This window comes from Rana temporaria, chromosome 5, assembly GCF_905171775.1.
Source record: "Rana temporaria chromosome 5, aRanTem1.1, whole genome shotgun sequence".
NCBI lineage: Eukaryota > Metazoa > Chordata > Amphibia > Anura > Ranidae > Rana > Rana temporaria.
This window is the reverse complement of record NC_053493.1, coordinates 364,819,751-364,846,444: the sequence shown is the minus strand read 5'-3', so window position 1 is coordinate 364,846,444 and position 26,694 is coordinate 364,819,751. Positions and strand designations below refer to the sequence as shown.

General features: G+C 45.1%; 1 protein-coding gene across 1 annotated transcript in view; it reads left to right on the top strand.

Moving 5' to 3' along the window:
• Window positions 1-26,694, top strand: part of STK3 (serine/threonine kinase 3) — a 349,379-nt gene that overhangs the window by 7,293 nt on the left and 315,392 nt on the right. Inside the window, exons 2-3 of the mRNA XM_040354769.1 lie at window positions 8,280-8,360; window positions 23,928-24,056. Of these exons, the coding sequence (XP_040210703.1) occupies window positions 8,280-8,360; window positions 23,928-24,056 (210 nt within the window). The remainder of the gene's footprint in view (window positions 1-8,279; window positions 8,361-23,927; window positions 24,057-26,694) is intronic.

The window sequence follows — 26,694 nt, the reverse complement described above, 5'->3', positions numbered from 1 at the left end:
CAAAACATCTGGGGTGCCAAGGTTCGCCATCACTGCCCCAGGGAATAAAATGGCAATTGCTGCAATATTTTATGTCACACTGTATTTGCCCAGCGGTCTTTCAAATGCATTTTTTGGGGGGAAAAATACACTTCAATGAATAATAATAAAAAAAGACAGTAATGTTAGCCCAGTTTTTGTTTTAATGTGAAAGATGATGTTACGCTGCAAGAATCGTGATCTATCTTCTAAGCAAAATAATTGTGGTTCTCATTTTAGCCAGGATCATGCAGCTCTACTAGGAGCCTACCTATACAAGCTGGACACTCACTACTTTACATTGTAGCAAAGTGTAATTTCTTCAGTGTTGTCACATGAAAAGAGAATAAAATATTTACAAAAAAGTGAGGCGTGTACTCACTTTTGTGAGATGCTCTACCGGGTAGTAGGCGTGAACGCTTGCTCCCACTTTATTTATACACTGTGGGAACCATGGTACTCTGTACGCTGGCACCCACTGATTGATTGGTACAGAGGCATTATGACGTGTTTCTCTCCCCTTCCGTGCTCCTCCTCCACCCCCTGGAAATGTCAGGATGGAGAGCGGGGTAGGAGCCGGTAAATCCGGCTCCTTACTGCTCCGAATGGACAGAGTCAGTGATTACTGACTCGTGTCTATTCACATAACTGAAACATCGTAACCTGTGTTTACAATGTTTCAGTTTATGAATGAAGAGAAGACGCTGTCTTCTCTCCTTTCATTTTCAGCGCAGCTGAGGCTGCTGAGAAAGGGACAGGGGAACATGTGTCCCTAGTCTCAAAGAGAAGATGTCAGAGGTCTGTTAAGACCCCTGATATCTCACCAAAGGGCTGAAAAAATAAATAAAGAAAATAAAGAATAAAAAAAACAAAAGAATAAAAAAAATTATTGTAGAAAATAAAAAAATTCAAGAAAAAGCACACTGACACGGCCCCCCCCTTAAAAAAAAGAAAGCATTATAAATAAAAAAAAGTTGTAAAATATTTTTTTTTTTTTTTTTTTTTAAAAGTTGTAAAAAATAAAATAAAAATACTGACACATGTGCCACTGTCACATGATATTAAAAAAAAGTATCGGTATTCAATATCGGCGAGTGCTTGGGAAAAAAAGTATCGGTACTTGTACTAGGTCTTAAAAAAGTGGTATCGGGACAACCCTATTGCAAACCAATCAATATACGCTTATTGGGAATTGTTTTTACCAAAAATATGTATTGGAGTACATATGGGCTTAAATTGATGAAGACATTTTTAGATTTTTTTTTTTTTTGGCTATGCTTTATATCAGAAAGATGTTTTTTTTTTTTTTTTTTTTTTTTTTTTTAATAGAGCAAAAAACTGCAGAGGGGATAAAATGCCACCAAAAGAAAGCTCTATTTTTGGGAGGAAAACTGACCCAAATTTTATTTGGGTACAGTGTCGCACAACAGCGCAATTGTCAGTTAAAATAACGCAGTGCTGTATTGCAAAAAGTGGCCTGGTCATGAAGGGGGGGGTAAATCTTCCAGGGGTCAAGTGGTTAAATAGGTGTGCTGATCCGAGAACTCCGGGTGGAAGATCTCGCAGGACTAGAAAATGTTATGTAGTTTAGTTCTGCAGTCTACACTAAAGGGAGGGATCAGTGGGTGGAGTGAACCTATAATCCGCAGGTCCCATTTACTTCCTGTGCTTACGCCTTTTGTGGATTGTTTTGGAGAGATAAAATGACGTGGTTCCAGTAGCACGCTTATCAATAGACTTTCATTGACTTTTGTGGTTGATTATCGCACAGTTCATAGGACCGGCTCTTTCATCTCCTGACGTGCACACCGTTATATCAGTTTCATGTTAAAAAATTAATGATGTCACACAAGAGGAAAACAAATGTCTGTTTTAAGTGATGCCGTTTCGTGTGGCAATGTGTTTCACTTTGTAGATATTGTAATCTAGGGGGGGGGGGGGACAGGTAGCAGGTACAAAGCTCCCTAGGATAAGCAATTTTTCAGGCACAGATACCAAATCCATTGAAGTAGTGACAAACTGTGCAGTGTTTACTGGTGATATATACAAGTCTATATACAGGTACTGTACAGGGTTTCAGAAAAATAAACAGAACAAAAATAGCCAAACAAAAACCTAGCCGTGTCTCGGCACTAACTACGCAATCTATACGGAGCCCGACTACGCAATCTATACGGAGCCCGACTACGCAATCTATACGGAGCCCGACTAGGCAATCTATACGGAGCCCGACTAGGCAATCTATACGGAGCCCGACTAGGCAATCTATACGGAGCCCGACTAGGCAATCTATACGGAGCCCGACTAGGCAATCTATACGGAGCCCGACTAGGCAATCTATACGGAGCCCGACTAGGCAATCTATACGGAGCCCGACTAGGCAATCCATACGGAGCCCGACTAGGCAATCCATACGGAGCCCGACTAGGCAATCCATACGGAGCCCGACTAGGCAATCCATACGGAGCCCGACTAGGCAATCCATACGGAGCCCGACTAGGCAATCCATACGGAGCCCGACTAGGCAATCCATACGGAGCCCGACTAGGCAATCTATATGGACCCTAACTACCAGGCTGAGCAAGATACAGCTTGCCAGCTTCTACCTAAACTGCTTAACAGATTTTCACCAACCTTTTTGCTCTCACAGACCAGCGTTTTTTGAGTTTCCAAGGCAGAGAGCACAGGCTGTGTCTCAGGTGAGCTTAAATTTGCCTGGGGGAAGAGGACCAAGATCCGAACTGGACCATGGATCCAAGATCCCTGAACGTATATGAGAGGAGCCTGGGAGACGTATAAACCCCGAACAGGCCTTTTCCTGACTCTCTCTAGGAGGCTATGCTACAATATACACTGGGGAAAAATTTGATCCCCTGATCATTTTATAAGTTTTCCCACTTAAAAAGAAATGAAGGGTCTATAATTGTTATCATATGTGTATTTTAAATGATAGAGGCAGAATATCAGCCAAATACCCCCAAAAAAAAACACGTGCTACAAATGTTATAAATTGAGTTGCAGTTTAGTGAGTAAAATAAGTATTTGATCCCCCCTACCAACAAACAATACCCTCCCACAGACTGGCTACAGTATTTGCTCATGTGGTACACAGATTAGTCCTGTCAATTTAAGAAGGCGCTCCTAACGACAACTTGTTATGTGTATAAAAGACACCTGCCCACAGTATCTTTCTTCCATTCAAACCTCCCCATTATGGGCAATACTAGAGCTGTCAAAGGACGCCAGGGTAGGGCTGGGAAAAAAATAGATTTGATTTAAAAATCGAGTTGGTAGGCCAAATCGATTCATATTTAAAAAAAAAAATTTGTTAGATTTTTTTTTTTTTTTTTTCCAGGACCAGCCCCGCGGACTAGGCCGAAGCAACGGCCTCGCCTAAAAACGAATATCCGCAGCTCCTCAGGATCGGTGTCCATCAAAAAAAAAAAACACAAACTTGATTCGAATCGTAAATCAAGTTTTTTATAAAAAAAAAAAAAGAAAATACGCAGATTTTTTTATGGGAAAATATCGCCCAGCTCTACGTAAGGGACAAGATTGTAGACTTGGAATGGGCTACAAGACCATCAGCAAGTAGCTTGGTGAGAGAGACAACTGTTGGAGCGAATATTCGCAAATGGAAGAAATACAAAATAACCATCAATTGCTCTCGGTCTTGAGCTCCATGCAGGATTTCGCCTCATGGGGTAGAGATGATCATGAGAAAAGTGAGGGATCAGTCCAGAACTACACGGGAGGAGCCTTTGAATGATCTCAAGATGGTTGGAACCACAGTCGCCAAACAAACCATTGGTAACACAATAAGACCCCATGGAAATCCTGCAGGTCCCGCCTGCCAGGTCCCCCTCCTCAAGAAGGAACATGTATAGGCCCGTCTAAAGTTTGCTAAGTAACATCTAAATGATTCAGAGAAGGATTGGGGAAAGTGTTGTGGTCGGATGAGACCAAAATTTTGCTCTTTTGGCATTAAAGGGGTTGTAAACCTTCGTGTTTTTTCACCCTAATGCATCCTATGCATTAAGGTGAAAAAACACTTTGCAGTGTCCAAGCCCCCCCCCCCCCCCCCCCCGTCTTACTTATCTGAGCCCAAAATTTCCATGGGCGTGATTTTGCGTCGCTCTCTCCACGGGTTCTCTGCTCTTTATTGGATAGATCGATTGCAACGCAGCGATTGGCTCCCGCTGCTGTCAATTAAAATCCAATGACACGGGGGCGGGGCCGAGTCATACACTCAGCGTCTGTGGATGCCGAATGTAGAACAAAACGGCTGTCCCCATTCCCCCCCCCCCCTCCCTGGGTGGGACTTTTAAAGCCAGACACTGTATTGTTGTAGAAACAATGTTTATGTCATGGAAAATGTCGTCAGACATGCGTATAAAAGTTGAAAAACATGCACCGAGAAGAATGTATTACAAGTGTGTAACATTGCAAACATGACAAAACATATAGCAAAAAAGAACCAAATAACAAAAACACAACAGTATGACACTACAACTTTCCTATGGATGATGATCCCTGGTACCCGAAGCGTTTCCGGTCTACAACCTTCATCAGGGGTAACGGACAGGGGTGAGTACGGTCAAAATTCTTTACTCAATATGAGTGGTTCCATGTGAGAAAAACAAATGAAAGCAAATTGTGGAGATGGGAATACACAGAGGCATCAGGTCCGCCTGTCATACTTGTCGGCGGACCTGAACGGCCGCTCCATACATCTCTATGGAGCATCGGATGTCAGCGGAGACATGTCCGCTGACATCCAATCTGATCCGCTAAAATCAGACGGATGGCGCGCCATCCGTCCATGGCGGATCGGATGAGATCTGATGAAAACTAACATGCTGTCCGTTTTCATCAGATCTCTCCATAGGAGACAGCGGTGCTGCACAAGCCCCTCCCCGCTCAGTGAGCAGAGTGGGATATGTCATCCGCCGGCTCAGCTGAGATTCACGGAGAGATCTCCCACTGATCTGGCGGGAGCAGGTGGAAGCCGCTGAGACGGATCCGCCTAGTGTGAAAGGGACCTTAAATCTATCCTTTGTAATGCCAGCCAGTGTGTGTACCTCCCATATCTCGAAGGGGTTGTGGTGTGGAATTGTAGGTTGTGCTGTCAGCCATATGTGGGGTAAATGAAAACGGCTTTTAGGAACACAATGTGTACTCGCTCTATTCATGGTTGCTTTTTACTGAGCACAGTTGTCCCCTCTTCATCTTCCCCCACTGACTTTTACACCTGCTCAAACAGATGCATACCATGGTGAGTCCAACTGAACTGTGCCTACCTCTTCCAGCAGGCCATGGCACAATATACGGAACCATACCTGAGCATGGTATGGAGCAATCGCACAAGTCAAAAGAACTGGATTTTGGCGGTCAAACAAGCTAGGGCCCGGCTCGGTTCACGTAGTGTGAGACCGCCTTGGTTCCCAGTCATCTTGTTGACTTTTTAATAGGGTTGTCCCGATACCGATACTAGTATCGGTGTCGGGACCGATTCCGAGTATTTGCGGGAGTACTTGTACTCCCGCAAATGCCCCCGATGCCTCATCCGATACTCGCCGCGCCCCCTCCCGCCGCCGCTACGCCGCATCCCCGCTGCCGCTTGGTTAATACGGGCGGGGAACATTACAGCTTTCATTTGAATAGCTGTAGTGTTTCCCGCCGCGCCGCTTATAGACACTCCCCCTTGCTCGGGTGAACTGTCCAATCCCGAGCAAGGGGGAGTGTCTATACGCAGCGCGGCGCGGAAACACTACAGCTATTCAAATGAAAGCTGTTATGTTCCCCGCCCGTATTAACCAAGCGGCGGCGCGGCAGCATGTAGGTAAGGGGGACATGGCTGCATATATGGGGGGGGGGACATGGCTGCATATATGGGGGGGGGGACATGGCTGCATATATGGGGGGGACACATGGCTGCATATATGGGGGGGGACACATGGCTGCATATATGGGGGGGACATGGCTGCATATACGGGGGGGACATGGCTGGGTATGAGGGGGACATGGCTGCATTTGTGGGGGGACATGGCTGCATTTGGGGGACACAAAAAAAAAAAGTATCGGTATTCGGTATCGGTGAGTACTTGAAAAAAAGTATCGGGACAACCCTACTTTTTAACCATTGCTTTTGGGGGGGGGGGCGGGTTAATTTGCCTTGTTGAACCTATACCTGATTGTAATTAGTTGAAGCTTTGCTAATGTCAAAGCGAGAGGTACTAGCACATCTTTCCTTATATTCTGGTCTGCCTTGGAGACTCCAAACCTACAATATTTACAGATACAGTGGAATGGGTTCCTTGAAAAGGATGTGAATACACGTTTCACTGGGCATCTGGTTGTGTGCGGTCGTTTGGCTCACTGGAGCCAACAACTATACGTTGTATTGGGAGAATATGGTGACCAATGTGTTTTGGTACTTATTTGTATGAAAGCTACTTTTTAAATTGGGGATAGTCTTATGTTGTTGTTGTTGCTCTAGTAAAAGGAGAGATATGTTTATTCTGAGGTCTCACGCTTGTTTCTGCAGGCATCTCATGATATCTTCTCCACTCAACAATCATTGCTTTGTTCTTGGTTTGGGCCGAGTGCTTTTATACAGACAGTAATGACCTTCGTTTTCCTGGCTTTATGCAAACTCTTATGTATTTTTGAATTTACTATTATTTGTATATACTAAATTGAATATATTAGTTAACATTTCTCTACAATTTCCAAACTCCTTATATACTGCTGGAGTAAAAAATATGTCATATGTTATTGAGGTATGAACATGCACTACAGACCAGTGTTAATTTTGAAGTCTTATTTCAATTTAGTTTTAGTCTAATTTTATTCATCTCAATTGTTTGTCTACTAAAATGTTTTAGTCAACAAAATTAACACTGTCCTCATGTAACATGAGACCTCGCTGCTAAACCCACAAAGTGGGGCCAACTTTTTTTTTTTTAAATAACAAACATGTTATACTTACCTCCACTGTGCAGCTCGTTTTGCACAGTGTCCCCTAACTTTGTCTTCTGGGGTCCCTGGGCGGCTGTCTCGGCTCCTCCTCGCAAAAGCTTTCTACCTTCGTGCGAGCTTGCATGGTAGAAAGCTTTTGCGAGCGCACTCCCGTGATACAGCGGCAGGCATAGCCGCCGACTGTATCACTCGGCCCCGGCGCGCCGCGTCATCCGCTGCGATTGACAGCAGCGCCAGCCAATGGCTGCGCTGCTATCAATCAGGTAAAAAAAGAGAAGGATGAGACAGAGGTCTCAAATAATGTCTTTGAGGGAGAATCAGCAACAGGGTCAAATGGAATGGTAACAAATAAGCCCAGCCTAGCCTATCAACGGCCAGGCTGGGAACCGAAGAATGTCACATGGACTTTTGAAGGGTCAGGTAAGTAAAACGGAGGCTCGGTACCATCAGATGTTTTTTCACCTTAATGCATAGGATGCATTAAGGTGAAAAAACATTTTCCTTTACCTTTATTGTAATCGTTTTATGTTCAATAAATATTGTTATTTTTTATTATACCGTCTCCTATCAGTGCCGTGAAAGTCCCCACCAAAAACCCCCACTCCCTCGCCCCTTTTGACCTATGAGTTTGATGTTAATTGGTTTCAAGCAGCCAATGATATCTTTGTAATTAGGTCCTACTGTTTTACATACTAAATGGGATGTTGGCACATCTTACTATTTTTACCATTATCCTAAAAGAGGCTATACTCTCCCCTTTTCAAATACCTTTACAACCCCTTTAATGCCCATGGTTTGGTAATGTGATGTCCAAAAAGCGCCTATAGGTGTGTGATGGTCAAGTGGCCACAAACTCGTAGGCATATAGGGTATACTGTGAGCACTTAGGGTATACTGTGAGTGTCCCTACATGTGAAATCTGTTCTGTAGTCCTTGAAATAACTTTCCAATCTCGGGGGAACCCCTGCTAAAAAGGACAATACCTACAACTCATGATACATTAGTGTGATGGTCGGTGGGAAGAATGCTCCTTACACTTGTGGTCATTGGGAAGAATTACCCCCTTACAGATAGCTAAAAAGATCATTGGTGTCAGTAGGAAGATATCTGAGAGGCAGAAATTGCTCATTGCGCAAGGAACCCCTACAACCTCTGGGGTACCATGAAACCCTGCTGTAGGCTGCGACCCATCATTGCCATTCACCATGCACTGCTTTCTCTCTACATCCATCCCACATACACATTGACCTCATGCCTGTGTGTTTCTTTTCTTTTATTAGCAAACTTAAAAAGCTGAGTGAAGACAGCTTGACGAAACAGCCAGAAGAGGTCTTTGATGTTTTAGAAAAGCTTGGCGAAGGGTAAGTGTAAAATGTAATATTCTTTTTATCACTTGTGCGGGGATTCATGGATGAAATGGGGGTCTCCAACGTTTGCTTTAAAGTGTGACCGTAAAGTATTTTATTAGATGACTCTAACGCTTACATTGAATAAGTGCAGGGAGATCTCTCTTCGTTTTACATTCGGGAACCCTCCAATATTGGGAAATATTAAAAATGATCAATGCCAGAATTACTATATAAAAACAGTCAGGCTTTTCATTTCACGTTTGTTATCCAGATTGGAATACCTACAAGAGATGGTGTGTGTGCAAATTTGATATGTTGATTTGGATTTTATTGTACACAATAGAGGTGGTTTCCGTTGGAGGATTTCATTTCCCTCTAGGTCTGTTTTTCTCTTTATATCTTTATAATATTGTTTTGGTGAACGTCCCAGTCCTGGAATATAATTTATTCTGTTAGAAGGGCTATTCTATAGCTTTATTGAACACCCGTTTTCAATTTCTTGGTGTATGGGAATCAATTGTTTTGCATTTTAGTAGAAATAACATATTCATTCGTTTATAAGCTTGTTTTTTTTTTTTTTAGTTTAATGTGAAGTGTGGCAATAGTATCAGATCAAGTGTCTTTGTTTAATAACCATCTTCCCAAGAGAAACTAAAGCAAGCTGACAGACGTCAAGACTTATTTCCTGCAAGTCTTACAATTTGTAACTCTTCGGCCCCATACACACGAGAGGATTTATCCGCGGATACGGTCCAGCGGACCGTATCCGCGGATAAATCCTCTCGAGGATTCGCGCGGATTTCCATGCGATGGAGTGTACTCACCATCGAATCGAAATCCGCGCCGAAATCCTCTGGCGATGACGTGTCGCGCCGTCGCCGCGATTATGACGCGGCGACGTGCGCGACGCTGTCATATAAGGAGTTCCACGCATGCGTTGAATCATTACGACGCATGCGGGGGATCCCTTCGGACGGATGGATCCGGTGAGTCTGTACAGACCAGCGGATCCATCCGTTGGGATGGATTCCAGCGGATAGATTTGATAGCATGTCATCAAATATTTATCCGCTGGAAATCCATCCCAGGGGATAAATATCCGCGGAAACAGATCCGCTGGATTGTACACACCATAGGATCTATCCGCTGAAACCCATTCGCTGGGATTTTTCAGCGGATGGATTCTATCGTGTGTATGGGGCCTTTCTGTGCCATTACATGATCTCTAGTGGATGGGGAAGGTATGGCATTAATTTAGAGCCCCATGGGCACAGATCACTTGCTTTAGCATTTGGTCATGGGAAATGCACTGTTCCCAGGAGATAGCGGGGAGCAGTGAGGACAGGCCGGGCCGCGCCGCTTGTGCATGTGCAGTAGGGAACTGGGCTGTGAAGTTGCAATGCTTCACTTCCTGATTCCCTCACTGAGGATGTGGCAGGGGCAGCCAAGAGACAAGCGATTGCTCAGCCTTGGCTGCCGGCATCGCGGGCACACTGGACAGGTAAGTGTAAAAGTCAGCAGCTGCAGTATTTGTAGCTGCTGGCTTTAAAAAAAGAAAATAAAATATATAAAAAAAATTTTAACCGAAAATAACAAATGTCATACTTGCCTGCTCTGTGTAATGGTTTTGCACAGAGCAGCCCAGATACGCCTCTTCTCTAATCCCCCACTGGTGCTCCCGGCCTCTCCCCCCTGCAGAGTGCCCCCAGACCAAGCATGCCTTAAGACATACAGAGCACGGCTTGGCCCCACCCACCCTCTCCCTTCTCCCTTGCTGTGATTGAAAGCAGCAAGGAGCCAAGGGCTGCCACTACTAAGTCTCAGCCAATGAGGAGAAAGACCTGGGAGAGCTGAGGCGGTCATCCCCAGGAATGGAACACAATCAGGTTCAGGTAAGTATTGGGGGTGGTTAAAGGGGGAGCTGCACACTGAAGGTTTTTTTTACCTTCATGCCTAGAATGCGTGAAGGGGAAAAGAATCCTTTAACCTTTTACAACCACTTTAAAGTGTAGAGTCAGGGAGTGCACACAGCCATTGTCGGCCCCTCTGCTAGGATTACATGATGTGTATATACTGTTTGCCATTTTCTAAAGTTTTTATAAATACAGTTTTTCTTATCCTCAATCAGCGGTCATGTGACTGCCTGGCGCTCTCTTTCTCCGCTGTATGTATTACAGAGGGAGGGACTGAGATCTCCCTCTGACGTCTGCTGGGCAGTCACGCGATCTCCCTCTGTAATAAAAACATCGGACGAAGAGAGCGCCTTGAGATCACATGACCGCTGATTGGGGATAAGAAAAAGGGTATTCATAAGAAGAATTTTAGAAAACGGCAAACCGCATATACATCATGTAATCTTAGCAGTGGAGCTGGCAGTGATTGGGAGCAGTAATGTGCCAGCTGCCCTGAACAGTGATAGAAGGGGAGGGACGGCTCACACACAGAGCTGACAGACAGGGGAGAGGGGGGAGGAGGACACAGGAGAGCTGCAGAGAGAAGGCTGTGGATGATGGAGGCACGTAAACTGACCGCGGTGTCAGGGCTCAGCAGCTGTGATGAGCCGTGGTCAGTTTACAGGGTGGAGGGCAGAAACTGGCAGGATCAGCCAGGTATTACAGAGGGCCAAATCACACGCCACAAGTACTGTGCTGTATAACATGCTTTAAAGAAATGGGATCAATACTTTGGTTGGGGGGGTTAAGAAACGCTTTAATGTATTCTCTGCATTAAGGTAAAACCTTCTGTGTGCATCACTGTTTATGGTGCGCTGCTGCCATTCCTTTCTGAGTGAATGCGCTGCAGGGACACTGAATGTCTCCTAAATGGTGCACGTTTATTAGATATTCCTTGTACCTACAGGTACGCTTTATTATAAGCCTTTAGGTAAAAGTGTCCGGGGGACTTTACTAGCACATTAAGGGATTATTATGATAGTTACAGACATAAGGATTCCTTTGTGTACCATTATGTGCATTTAAGAGATTCCAGCAGCAACAATCTGATTTATTTTTTTTCCGGCTGGGATGACGTGTATGTAATCAGCTGTGACCGTGCAGCCCATACAGATCAAGGATGGATTGAGAGGAGGCACTGCTGTTCACACTCCCAGAAGTTACCTGGGGTTAGAACTGATGAGCGATACTGGATGCATCTGTCTGCATATAGGGTTGGTTATCAGTCCCTAAGTGAAGGCAGTGGCTGTTTGTGCCGATACCTGCAAACAGGACAGCTTCTCTCATCCAGGCATTGCTATGTACAGACTGAGTGGCTGAAGCTGTTCACATATACCTGTCATGGTAGATACAAGAATCTGGTGTACACATCATAGATTCACTCATGTGAAGGAGGCCAGAGAATGTTTGCTTTGGTCATATAGGGGAACAATTTCACGTCTGTATGTCCATCTAGAACAGGGGTGGGCAATCTCGGTCCTCCAGCTGTGGTGGAGGGCCTAGTTTGCCCTCGCCTGATCTAGAACCTTAAAACCTAAAAAGATGGGAATCTGCAACAAAGTTTTTACAGCTGCTGTTTTTGGCTTCGGATGTTTTTTTTTTTTTTTTCTCTCCAACCAGTAAACTCCCCAGCATGTTGTTCTAGGTGTCTATGCATCTAGTTATCTATAGGTTTTTTTTTTTTTTTTTTGGCTGGGGAAAAAAAGAAACCAGAACTAGTGGGTTTAAAAATGTTTTTGTTTCAGATGTAAAAACGCTCTAAGGGCTTGTTCACACTTGACACATTTGTTGAGCGTTAAAAATGTAGTCAAGACCGACTTTAATGAGCTTTAGTATGGGCATTAGACTGGCGTTTTACAAGCGTTAATGATAAGTTAAAAATGCTTCCCAAATGCCTATTCCATTACAGGAAATAAACGAATCTTAACGCCCCGCACCCGCCTGCCAGAACATTTGCGAAGCGTTACCATAGATTTGAGTGTGAGACATTGAAAGGCTTCAAACGCCTCCTGACCCCCCCCCCCCCCCCCCCCCCACAAATAGAGCTTTCTTTTGGTGGTATTTGATTACCTCGGTTTATTTTCTGCTATAAAATACAACCAATAAAAAAAAATGTAAAAATCAAATTTCTTCATTAATTTAGGCCAATTTTGTATTCTGCTACAGGAAAAACGTATACTGATTGTTTGCGCAAATTTATCAAATCTACAAAAATAGGGAAAAGATTTATGGTAATTTTTTTTTTTTTCTAGTAATGGCGGTGATCTGCCCTTCTTCTTTTTTTTTTTTTTTTTTTTTTTTTTTTAATTGGGCCTGCGACATTGTGGTGGACAGTTTGGACACTTAACTGACATTTTTGACACTTTTTTTTGTGGGGGAACCAGTGAGATTACAGTGATCGGTGCTAAAAATATGCAGTTATTGTACTAGTGGCACTGGCAGGGAAGGGGTTAACAGGGGCGATCAAGGGGTTAAATGTGTTCCCTCCAGTGTGTGTTCTAACTGTATGGGGGATGGGCTGCCTGGAACAACACACAGATCCATTTTCCTGCATAGCAGAAAGACAGGATCTGTGCGTCAACCCCTGTCAGAATGGAGATCTGCCTTGTTTACTATGGTAGATCCCCATTCTGTCACTGCAGGGAACGATCGCAGGTGGCCAGCGGACATATGGGCAGATCCACAAAGATCTGCACCGGCGCAGCATATCTAAGATACGCTACGCCGCCGTAACTTGCTTTGGTTTGAATCCACAACAAATTTGCGCCGTAAGTTATGGCGGCGTAGTGTATCTCTCGCGGCGTAAGGGCGCGTAATTCAAATGCCGCGGGTAGGGGGCGTGTTTCATTTAAATGAAGCGCGTCCCCGCGCCGAACGAACTGCGCATCCGCCGTCCCTAAAATTTCCCGCCGTGCATTGCGCTAAATGACGTTGCAAGGACATCATTGGTTTTGACGTGAACGTAAATGGCGTCCAGCCCCATTCACGGACGACTTACGCAAACGACGTAAAATTTTCAAAATTAGACGCGGGAACGACGGCCATACTTAACATTGAGTACGCCACCATATAGCAGCTTTAACTATACGCCGGAAAAAGCCGAACGGAAACGACGAAAAAAATGCGAAGGCCGCGCGTACGTTCGTGGATCGTCGGAAATAGCTAATTTGCATACTCGACGCGGATAACGACGGGAACGCCGCCTAGCGAACGCCGAAAAATTGCATCTAAGATCCGAAGGCGTACAAAGACGTACGCCTCTCGGATCTAGCCGAGATGCTGTCGTATCTTGTTTTGAGGATTCAAAACAAAGATACGACGCGGAAATTTTGAAATTACACTGGCGTATCACTAGATACGCCGGCGTAATTCCTTTGTGGATCTACCCCATAGAGTCCGCCGGACACGCTGATTGGCTCCACTGCTGGTCAATGGGCACGCGCCCCCACAGATCACTGTGTATGAGCCTGACGTACACCTAGGGCGATTTGCATAGCCGAGCCAGTCTGCTGCAGTATAACTGCGACAGCTGGTCGGCAAGTGGTTAATGCCTCTCAAACGCCTGCTTTTAATAGTTACATAGTTAGTCAGGTTGAAAAAGGACACAAGTCCATTTAGTTAAACTATAAAAATAAATAAATTATCATACAATCCCATATACCCAATTCTATACCCACAGTTGATCCAGAGGAAGGTGAAAAACCCCAGCAGAGCATGATGCAATTTGCTACAGCAGGGGAAAAAATTCCTTCCTGATCCCCCGAGAGGCAATCGGATTTTCCCTGGATCAACTTTACCTAAAAATGTCAGTATCCAGTGGTCTAGAAAAAACAACGTTTATTCTAAATTTTTTAATGGCTAACGTTGTGAAAAATGCTCTGGAGCCCACACACGATCGTTTTTAATAACATGAAAAAAAAATGTCATTTTTTACATCGTGAAAAACGGTCGTGTGTACGCGGCATAACTCTCTTATAAAAGCTTAAAAATGCTGGTATTTGTTGTTTAGCCACGTTTTTGAGCCATAAGCTTTTATGGGAGGTATATTTTTGCAAAAAAAAATAAAAAAGCTGAAAAATGCTGCTGCAAAACTCATTCTTCAGCTAATGCTACTGCCATTTTTCTAATGTCCGGTGTGCATGAGGCCCTTAAAGCAGGGATGTCAAACTGGCAGCCCTCCAGCTGTTCCGAAACTACAAGTCCCATCATGCCTCTGCCTGTGGGAGTCATGCTTGTAACTGTTAGCCTTGCAATGCCTCATGGGACTTGTAGTTTTGCAACAGCTGGAGGGCCGCCAGTTTGACACCCCTGCCTTAAAGGATCACTAAAGGAATTTTTTTTTTTTAAATAAGAAACATGTTATACTTGCCTCCACTGTGCAGCTCGTTTTGCACAGAGTGGCCCCCGAACCTCGTCTTCTGGGGTCCCTCGGCGGCTGTCTCGGCTCCCCCCCGCAAGGACTCAACATCATCATGCGAGCTCGCATGGTGTTGAGTCTTTGCGGGTGCGCTCCCGTGATACAGCGGCGGCGCGTCATTGGATGTGATAAACAGCAGCGCCAGCCAATGGCTGCGCTGCTTTCAATCCATCCACCATAGCCAATCAACGACCAGGCTCAACGGCGAAGAGGATGTCGGGGGCGAGCGCGGGACTTGCAAGGGGCCGGCAAAGTATAACAGGGGGGCCGGTATTGCCGGATGTTTTTTCACCTTAATGCATAGAATACAACCTCTTTTACCATTAAGGCGGCATACACACCTAGGCATTCTGAAAACGCAGGCAAAAACATGTTTCTGCCCACTCTTTTGGAAATGCGCTAAAATCTGCAACGTGCTTATGGTGCTGTTATTTCTTAGAGACACCCAAAACGTAACTAGCAGTCCCACGTTTTTGTTGTGTAAAAAACATGGAATGCAAAATGCGCGTGGCTCAGTTCCAAAATAGGTATTGGAGTTACTTTGGCGCGTTTTATATGCGTAGCACAGCCTATTTGAATGGGCTGGCTTGTGCTGTCACGTGAAAAATGCAGAAAAAACAAAAGCACGTCATGGCACAGGTGGGAGTGCAGCCTAAACATAGAACAATATCCTTTACATCCAACATTAAGCATTGTTTAGATGTGTGGCCCTGAGCAGCGGCGGCCCTTACTTCCCTGAGAAGTGAGAACACTATTCATAGCAGCGGAAGTCACTTTGCTCCCTGAGCACAGACAACGGCTGTTTGTAGTTTCCTGTTGCAGAACAGTAGCAGCCTTTCCCAATGACCTCTGTCTGTAGAAGCGGCTTTTCTCTTTATTTATCTTTTTTCTTTTCGGTCCTCTTTCCATCATTGTGGTTTTATAAAGGGAAGCAATCTTTCATGAATGTGCTGCTTTCTCAGCGGGGATCAGGTTCTTGGAGTTGAGGAATGTTCAGTTTTTGGGCCATTATTGATGAAGTGGGGGTTGAAGGAATATGTTGGCACTGGACAGCATTAGGCCCCTAATGGATTATTTTACCTAAAAGTGATATTGTAGTTATTGGCTGAGCTTGGGGTGCTGGATTAGCTACTGAAGTTTTATATCTCATAAAGACCCAGTGATGAGGTCTCCCTGCAACTTAAAGGCCATTTTTTTTTGTGATTCGGCACTGCGTCGCTATTAACTGACACACACACACACACACACACACACACACACACACACACACACACACACACACACACACACACACACACATATATATATGTGTGTGTGTGTGTGTGTGTGTGTGTGTGTGTGTGTGTGAAAATAAGACCTACCCCAATTTTCAGAAAGGGCTGCAATATAAGCCCTACCCTGAAAATAAGCCCTAGTTTGAAGTGATTGTAGACTGCTGGAATCCTCTGTATTGTAGTGTTTTGTGTGGAGGGTGTGTTACTGTGGTATAGTTGAGTGAGATGCCTTCTTACCGTAGAACGCTGCTCAGCTGACCTCCCGCAGCTCGCCTCTTCTCCCAGCTGTCAGCGGGGGAATTCGGCCCCCCCCTCTGCAAGGCTTGGAGCAGGTAAGAGATTTAATGCGGGCCATCGGAAAGCGCTGAGCAGATCCCCACAGCTCTTCTCTTCTGCCAACTGTCAGTGGGGGATCTCATGTCCCCCTCCCTCTGTAAAGCTTGGAGTGGGTAAGAGAGCACAGGAGGACCATCGGAAAGCGAAGAGCTGCGCTCAGTTGATCCCCACAGCTCTCCTCTTCTCAGCGGGGATCTTGGCCCCCTACCTCTGCAATGCTTGTGCCAGAGTAGACGATCAGGGGGACAGATTGCAGACACACATACTTTTTACATTACATTGTACTATGGTGGTGAGGATTCTAGCAATTTGTAAGCATTTTTACTCTCTTCACACTGAGGATTAAATGGCAAGCCCTACCCCGAAAATAAGCCCTAGTGTGTTTTTGGGTGCCAAAATTAATATAAGACCCGGGCTTATTTTCGGGGAAACACGGTGTGTGTGTGTGTGTGTGTGTGTGTGTGTGTATGTATGTGTATATATACACACACAAAATGTATGTACTGTATTTATTGGCGTATAACATCCTTACAGGATGTCTCCAATTTACAAGCCGACCTCAATGCTCTGTCTGATTGGGCGACTAAGTGGCAGATGAGGTTTAATGTAGATAAATGTAAAGTTATGCACTTGGGGGCTAAGAATATGCATGCATCATACATACTAGGGGGAGTACAACTGGGGGGGTCTGTAGTGGAGAAGGATCTGGGGGTTTTGGTAGATCATAAGCTCAATAATGGCATGCAATGCCAAGCTGCGGTTTCCAAAGCAAGCAAAGTCCTTTCTTGTATTAAGAGAGGTATGGACTCCAGAGACCGAGATATCATTTTGCCCCTGTACAAATCATTAGTAAGACCTCATCTGGAATATGCAGTTCAGTTTTGGGCTCCAGTTCTCAAAAAGGATATAGGAGAACTGGAGAAAGTGCAGAGAAGGGCAACCAAACTGATAAGAGGCATGGAGGAGCTCAGCTATGAGGAAAGATTAGAGGAACTAAATGTATTCACTCTTGAGAAGAGGAGAATAAGGGGAGATATGATCAACATGTACAAATATATAAGAGGTCCATACAGTGTACTTGGTGTTGAGTTATTCACTTTACGGTCATCACTGAGGACAAGGGGGCACTCTTTACGTCTAGAGGAAAAGAGATTTCACCTCCAAATACGGAAAGGTTTTTTCACAGTAAGAGCTGTGAAAATGTGGAACAGACTCCCTCCAGAGGTGGTTCTGGCCAGATCAGTAGATATCTTTATGAAAGGTCTGGATTCTTTCCTAAATGTACAGAATATAACTGAGTACTAAGATTTGTAGGTATAGTTGATCCAGGGTAAATCCGATTGCCTCTCGGGGGATCAGGAAGGAATTTTTTCCCCTGCTGTAGCAAATTGGATCATGCGCTGCTGGGTTTTTTGCCTTCCTCTGGATCAACTGTGGGTATGGAGTTGGGTGTATAGGATTTTACTGTGTTTTTTTATTTTGTTTTTTGTGGTTGAACTGGATGGACTTGTGTCTTTTTTCAACCTGACTAACTATGTAACTATGTAACTTTTTTACCCTGAAAATAGAGAGTAAACTGTGCCTGCGTGTTATACGCAGGGGGCTGTGGAAAGCTTTTTTCCTGAAAATTCCCTCTTAAAGTTAGGGTGCGTGTTATATGCCGATAAATATGGTGTGTGTGTGTGTGTTTGTGCAAAAGTTATAACACCTACAAAACGGGATAGTTTCATGGCATTTTTTTTATTATTTATTTTTTACTAGTTATGGTGGCGATTTGCAATTTTTATCGTGACTGTGACATTATGGCGGACACTTTTGACACACATTTGGGACCATTGTCTTTTATACAGTGAACAGTGCTATACAAATGCACTGATGCTGTGTAAATTACACTAGCGGTGAAGGGGTTAAGTGTGTCCTAGGGAGTGATTCTAACTGTGTGGGGGGATGGGCTACATGTGACACGACACTGATCCCTGCTCCCGATTACAGCCTTTGCGGCTGGTGGGGCGGAACTGTGGTGATGCGGGGGGAGGGTGAGACATTGGGGGTTGTTTACTAAAGGCAAATCTACTTTGCACTACTTCGCTGTAGATCCGAGGGGGACATGCAAGGAGAATAAAAAACAGCATTTTAGCTTGCACATGATTTGGATGATGAAATAAGCAGAGCTCCCCCCCTCATTTTCAAAGCTCCCCCCCCTCATTTTCAAAGCTTCCCCCCCTCATTTTCAAAGCTTCCCCCCCTCATTTTTCAAAGCTTTCCCCCCCTCATTTTCAAAGCTTTCCCCCCCTCATTTTCAGAGCTTCTCCCCCCCCCCTCATTTTCAGAGCTCCCCCCCCCCCCCCCTCATTTTCAGAGCTCCCCCCCCCCCCTCATTTTCAGAGCTCCCCCCCACATTTTCTAGAGCCCCCCCTTTTCAGAGCTCCCCCCCCTCATTTTCAGAGCTCCCCCTTAGATCTACAGCGACTGCACTTACAAGTGCACTTTTAGGTTGTCTTGCAGTGCAGAGTGGATTTGCCTTTAGTAAATCAACCCCATTATCATCTCTGCTCGCCTGTCGCACCTGTGACAAAGCGACCTTTGCCGCCCACCTTTAGAGAGGCCAAGGACTGGCATCGATCTGCGGGCCGGTGGTTGGGGACCCCTGCCCTCACCCACTTAAAGCGGAGTTCCAACCACAATTAGCATTTTTTAAATGTATGTCCTTTCATCCTGCGTTTTTTTAATATAAATCCGGTCACTTACTATTTTACAATCCGCCGCCGATCCGCATAGATATTCAAAAAAGATAGTTTATAAAACTATGTCTACACCGTTGTCATTTTGCTTGTGGGCATTGTGAAGCCTACAAGCACTTACTTCCTGGAAGTCTTGGATGGGGATTGATAATTGGACAGCGCACTGCATCCTGCGAAATGATGACACACATTTCCCAGGAGCATTAGAGGGAGATGATGTCAGAATCCTATGTGCTTTCAAGGCAGATTTCGTGGGACCGCATAGCAACAGGCATTTCCAGATGAGTAAAAACATTTTTTTTTTTTTAATTTTTACTTTTTTAGGCCTAATGAGCACAATAATGAAAAAAAAAATTGGGATGGAAACTCCACTTTGACAGCCTACATCACCCCCCTCCACAGTGGCGGCAAGCTCCATCCATTTCAATGCAGGTTTTGCTTTCCCATACTTTATTTTTACTGTCGGGCCAGGGAAATTTTTAAAGAATTTATCGGGTCCTGGTCTGGAAGGTTAAAAACCACTGTACTGTACAACATCGTGCTGTACTTAAAGCGGATGTGCCACTAAAAAACTATATTAAAAGCCAGCAGCTACAAATACTGCAGCTGCTGACTTTTAATATAAGGACACTTACCTGTCCTGGAGTCCAGCGGTGATCGCAGCAGATGACGAGCCGATCGCTCGTCACCCTGCTGCTCCCCCCTCCATCCACGGTGAGGGAACCAGGAAGTGAAGCGCTCCGGCTTCACTGCCCGGTTCCCTACGGCGCATGCGCGAGTCGCGCTGCGCCGCCGATTGGCTCCCGCTGTGTGCTGGGAGCCGAGTGTTCCCAGCATACAACGGGGGGGGGCGACGGGAAGCGGAGGAAAAACCCGTCCTTTGCCCGTATCGTAGGGCCGGAAGTGGGTGCAGATACCTGTCTGTAGACAGGTATCTGCACCCCCCTCCCCCCTGAAAGGTGTCAAATGTGACACCGGAGGGGGGGAGGGTTCCGATCAGCGGGACTCCACTTTAGAGTGGAGATCCGCTTTAAGCTCAACAAAAGAAATGGAACCGTGTACGGCTTGCTTTTAAGCCTCGTACACATGGGCCGAATGTTGGGTATCATTTGCCTGTGTGTACTGCATTTGGTCCGACAGAAGCCGGCATGGCCAAAAAAGGTTTGACCGTCTCCCGATCAGCGATCTCGGATAAGGCTAGTCCCCCTGTCAGAACGCAATAGAACAGCAAGGGGATCATTGGATAGTTAGTACCACGACTCCGACCTGCAATGTCTTTTTTTCGTTCAGCCCACTGGGATAAATTAGCCATGTGTGCTGAAGTTTACACTCAGCGGCTAGTTGACTCTTTCCCTGAATAGGCAAAATGACTGAGTCTCTTTAGCAGCGCCAACAATCAAGTGTGAAGGAAGTCTAATGAATAGTGACACACAGAGGCAATGTAATAGCAGATGTTTCCATCTCTGAGATCTGCATCACAATGCAACGGCAATGAAAAGCTAATAATGCAGACAAAACGAGACAACAAAGCCAGATGTGTCTTGTATCAAAGTAAAAACCTTTGATAAAGAGCCACCGAGGCAGATGTATGAGAAGGAAGAGAACAATGCCAGTGCGCCGAGATTCTGACTGCACGTGCAGGAGCCTTTTATCAATTCCATTAATGATGTGACTTCAAAGGATCGTGTTAACTGCTTATCATTTTATTTTTCTCTTTAATACGTAAATGTTTTTTATCGTTGATGGAATTCCAAGATGTACTAGAAATTGATTCTAAATGGTCACTATCATGTAGGATAGATGGATTTTCTTTTACTTTCACTTTAAGAGCCCTTTCACACCGTGCCGCCCATAGCGTTGGCGGTAAAACACAGCTGTGTTTTACCGCCGACGCTATGGGCGGATTTGCGGCGCAAATTTTGGCCGCTAGCGGGTCGCATTTACCCCCCCCCCCGCTAGCGGCCGAGAAAGGGTTAGCCGCGCTGTCCCATTGATTTCAATGGGCAGCAGTGGAGGAGGAGCGGTAAATGCACCGCTCCTTCCCCGCTCCAAAGATGCGGCTAGCAGGACTTTTTTTTACCATCCTACTAGTGTACCGCTCCAGTGTGAAAGCCCCTCGGGCTTTCACACTGGAGTGAATAGGGACAGATTTTTAAGGGCATATTGCAGGCGCTTTTTTTTAACGCTATATCGCCTGCAATACGCTCCAGTGTGAAAGGGGTCTAAATAATGGTAAACAGGACAAATCGAGAGGATGAATCTTGCTGACCATCTCCCAGCCCTGTAAGATGGCGGGAGGCTGGCATTCCTGCCACGTGACAATTGTGATTGGCTGTCACAGTGGTCACTTGATCGGAATGCTCCCAATCGCAAATGGACACCGGGAGCTTTCTGGTTCCCGCTGGGAGCATGCGCTTTCAGCACAGAGTTTAACATTTAGGCCACATATATTCGGCCTCTCTGCGTTAAAGCCTACCCACCGAGAGGCTGCAGATATGTCTACGGCTGGGGGTAACAGGTTAACGGGAGCATAGACGGCAATAAAAACTGACAGGCATTCCAATCCCGCTCTACCCTATCAAAAATAACTAAAAGGCAAAACTTTTTTTTTATTTTTTTATTACAAATTCTGGTTTTGGAGATTCTTTAGTTCCCTTTTGTCAGGCTTTATACATTTACTCTACTTGTGTAAAAAAAAAAATAAAATAAAGGATCACACTGATCCCTTTTCTGTGTTTTTGGTCTTCTCTTCCTCCTCATTTTTACAAGTGCAAGACTGAATTCGAAAAAAACCTTTGCTGACCTCCGTACACGGCAAGCATTTTGTGGTGTGGCGTCCATCGTCATGATGTGGCGAAGGTGTGAGTTCACACCAGAAGGGCTCGCGTTTGGGACACAACCAGAAAACATGAAGCAGTTTCCCCTCATTCTCATGACCTCTCCAATACAGATTGGGAAATTATTTTGTAAGACCATAGGTGCCCCGGTACCTTCAAGTTCATCAGTGCCTGATCCAGCAAAAATAAATAAATAAAATGTATCCGACCCGTGTGAAAGGGGCCTTAAAGCAGAACTCCGCTCCAGGTTTCCTGTACTTGCAATGCCAGTGTTTCATCTGATTTAACGACCCAGAAGTGACGCTCCATCGCCGCCATCTTTCTACTCCCCACACTCCTCCACCGTAAGGATACACTGAGACGGGGACAAGCGGACATCTTGTTACACCCACCACAGTTTTGCATTTCAGATATTTTTAACAATAAACGGAACTTGGTGAAATACGGTATTTAGAAAGCCGCTGGACTGTTTACATATTGAATTATAAAAGCAGCTGTCTTCTGTCAGATTAGAAAACTTGTGAGATCAGCAGGTTATGCGGCTGCTTTTAAAATTCAACATGTAAACAGTCCGCCGGATTTCTAAATACTGTACCGTATTTGCTGGCGTATAAGACGACCCCCTATTTTTCCAGGAAACATTTTGGTTTTGGGATATACTCGCTGTATAAGCCGACCTCCTTCCTACTAGTCTGTCTGGAAGCTGAGGGGTAGCGGGAACAACTGCTGACGGGAACAGGCTTTTTCTGCTTTTTTCTAATCTCACTGTGCCATTGCATTACATGCCTCCACTGTGCCATTACATGCCTCCACTGTGCCATTACATGCCTCCACTGTGCCATTGCCGGCCTCGACGATCTCCCTACCTTATTTTGTTTGCAGAGTTTGGGTTTCAGGCTGCGGGCATCCATTATTCAAAAGCCGCGCCTCCTCCTCAGACTGTTCCGTGATAGGCGGAACACTAATTTTCCCAGCAGAGCCTCTGTTCAGTTTTCCGCCTATCACGGATGTCCCCTCGTCCGAGGCCAAGGATGAGAAGGCATCCGTGATAGGCGGTACACTGAACAGAGGCTCTGCTGGGAAAATGAGTGTTCCGGCTATCGCGGAATAGTCTGAGGAGGAAGCGCGGCTTTTGAATAATGGATGCCCGCAGCCTGGCTGAGACGGGTACTGGCGTATAAGACGACCCCCGAGTTTTGAGGCATTTTTTTACATCCAAAAGGTCATCTTATATGCTGGAAAATACGGAATTTCACTTTATAAGTTTACTGTTAAAAATAAGTGTGAAAAGCAAAACTCCGGTTGGTGTAACAAGATGTCCGCTTGCCCCCTTCTCAGTGTATCCTTATTGTGGAGGAGTGCAGGGTGTAGCAAGATGGCGGCGACGAAACGTCACTTCCGTTGCATATTCTGACGGGTCGCCTAATCTGACGAAGCGCCTGCACCTGAAGCTTTTGACCGAATCGGCTTGGGGTGCCGACATTGCGGGATCCCTGGATAGTCAAAGGTCCTGAAATTAAAAGTTGGTAGCTACAGTATTTGTAGCTGATGACTTACATTTTTTTTTTTTTTTAAAGCTGTAAAGTGACCCTGTTTTGTAAGGGGGGCGACTGCATAGATCAGACCAGTATTGCGTTGTTGTAAAAACGTCTGACTTTTTTTTTTAAAGTGCCTGCTAAATCTTTAGTCTTATGCCGGCCATCGTTCTAACTTAGCAAACTGCATTTCCTTTCTGTTCAATAAAATAAGATCGCTGTTAGTCAGCGATTGATTTGGAAAGATTCTTCAACTTTCTGTGAAAAACGTCTTGCCAGGAGCCAGATTGATTATGTGCGTATACAACCCATCCAAGGGTTGGTGTAATACAGGTCATACAGAGGACTCTTCCGCTATAAATCCTTGTATTTTATTTCATATTAAAGTCATGATCGCTGCTTTTTATCTTGAAAAAGTTTTGAGGTTTTATTGATTCAAAGCGTTGCTGTTTGTTTCAGCTAATCTTTTATTTCTGTCTCTGCGCAGCTCTTATGGAAGCGTGTTTAAGGCCATTCATAAAGAGTCTGGTCAGGTCGTTGCAATCAAGCAAGTTCCTGTGGAATCGGACCTTCAAGAAATTATTAAGGAAATCTCTATAATGCAGCAATGTGACAGGTAAGCACATTTCTGGGTTTGTTATGTGCTTCTGTCTATTTTGGCCGACTATGGCTACTTTCTATGTGTCATATTTGCTGTGTTTGCTTTTCTGCCATACAGAAGCTTCGGCTACTGTCCTGTAATGTGCTGAGCGGTGCATTGCTGAAACCACTGTACCATGTATAGCTGGACTCTGTGGTCACTGACAAGATTCCTTCTTAATGTTGCTGAACTTTGCCCTGTTTTTTTTTTATTTTTTTTTGTGCAAACTCCAGCAAATTGCATTATTTAGACGTTTGATCCTAAAAGGGAGACTATAATGGTTTTGTGTATAATAAGTAGAAAACCGATCAGCCATAACTTTATAACCACACACCTAATATTGAGTATAAGGTTGTCCCGATACCACTTTTTTAAGACCGAGTACAAGTACTGATGCTTTTTGTTTTATTTTTTTATCTCATGTGACAGTTTTTTTTTTATATCCGCTTTACTTTCTTCCTAACAGACCCCTGACATCTCCCCTTTGAGACAGGGAAAGGGACACACATTCCACAGTCCCTTTCTCAGCAGCCTCAGCTGTGCTGAAAATGAATAGAGAGAAGACATTGGCTCCTCTACATTCATAAACTGAAACACAGTTTACGATGTTTCAGTTTTGTGAATGGACAGAGTCAATAATCATTGACTCTGTACATTTGGAAAAGGTAGGAGCCGGATTTACCAGTCTCCATCCTGACAGATCGATGGGGTGGAGGAGAAGCACGGAGGGGGGGACATGGAGGCGAACAGCAGCATAAAGGAGGGGGGCTGGAGCAGGATACGGGGCAGTCAGCGGTGATCGTGTGTGGGAGAGTTACAAGCACCGATCACAGCTGATTTCACTAAAGCAGCTGAAAGCCGTCGGGAGGGGGGAGGAGAAGCGGAGAAACGGCTGTCAGACTTTGCAATCTATACAGCGGTGATTGGTGCTTGTAACTCCCCCACCGCACTGATCACCCTGACTGTACAGGTATCGGTTGGAGCATCAGAGCAAGTACTCAGGCAAATGCTTGGTATTGGTACCGATACTTGTTTCGGGACAACCCTAATTGAGTAGGTCCCCATTTTGCTGCCAGTGATCCCTTTTTGCCGTCAAAACGACCTTGACCCACAGAGGCATGGACGCCACCAGACCTCTGAAGCTATGCTATGTGGTATCTGGCAGAAAGCTGCCAGTCACAGATCCTTCAAGTTCTGTCAATTTTAAGGCGGGTTGTCCATGAATCGGATTTGTTTTTCCAGCACATCCCACAGATGCTCGATTTGGATTGAGATCTAGAGAATTTGAAGGCCCAGTCAACACCTCTAAAGCCCCATACACACTATTAGATTTTCTGCATATTTTTGTTTTCAGATTTACCAAAACCATGTAGTACAAGGGCCTGCCTGATTGCATACAAATTGAAACTCTTAAGGTTTGATGCAGGCATCATTCAGATATCACCACTGAAGGCCCAGGATGTCATATGACATTCTGCGTTATGGATGTGGTTCAAGTGGAATTTTTTTTAGAAAATTGAGTCCTGCTAGATCACTTCTGGCTGGCCCCTTTTGCATGTATAGTTATGTAAAACATAAAGAAAAAAAGTCCCTATACTGTTTAAAATCCAGTAATACACTGTCTTGCCCTGCTCTGCACATGCTCAGTTGCTGAGTTTGTAGTGGCCGATCTGCTGACAGCCGTAAAGCGGAATTATACACTCCTATCCTTTACAACCAAGAAAGCGGCTTCTGTTTGATCTGCAACTGTCATGATGCTGCACATGTGATCCGTTAAGACATTTACTGGTTTGACAGTTTAGTCGAGGACACAATTAAACGTTTTTTTGAAACTGGCAAATCGATGGGTTTAATTTCGCTTTATAGCTGGAGCTTTGGGCTTCAGAAAAATGTGGCACACACTAATTTTGGTACCATAATTATTAAATGTGGAATGTATGTTTATCAATGTATGGGTTAAGTTTCATTTTAAATAAATACAGTAAAAGCTGACCAAGTTCCCCAACCACATGACATTGCTGTGGCATTTACCGGGTTCAAACAGGTAGTGAGGAGGTGCCATGCGGTCTCCCTACCGTACTGGCAGACTCCTTCTAAAAAGGACAGCATGGGCTGGTAAGAGGGTTGAAAACCAGACTTGCTGGCAGGATTGTTGGGTAATAAACTTATGTTACTGGGGGACTCAGAAAAACAATACTACTGACAGACTGAATTATACTGTATGTCATTTTTGATTTTGGCGATAATTACACTTTAAAGCGGAGTTCCACCCAAAAGTGGAACTTCCGCTTTAAGCACTCCTCACCCCCTTATGTGCCACATTTGGCATGTCATTTTTTTTTTGGGGGGGAGGGGTAGTAGGGGCTTGGGTAGGAGTGGGACTTCTGCTCCACTTCCTACTTCAACCTATGGGCTGCCTAGGCGTGGACTCCTCTTGCCTTAGGCGACCCCTCCTGCTAGGCGATCTCCTGGGACACATGACAGGTCCCCGGAGACCGCTTGTCCACTCCTAGAGAGCATCGCAGTGCGTGCCCGGCGTGAAGCCGAAAGCTGTCATGGCCAGGTGCCCACAGTGTGAATGGAGGAGCCGGCTGGAGAAGGGGGAAAAGGAGCG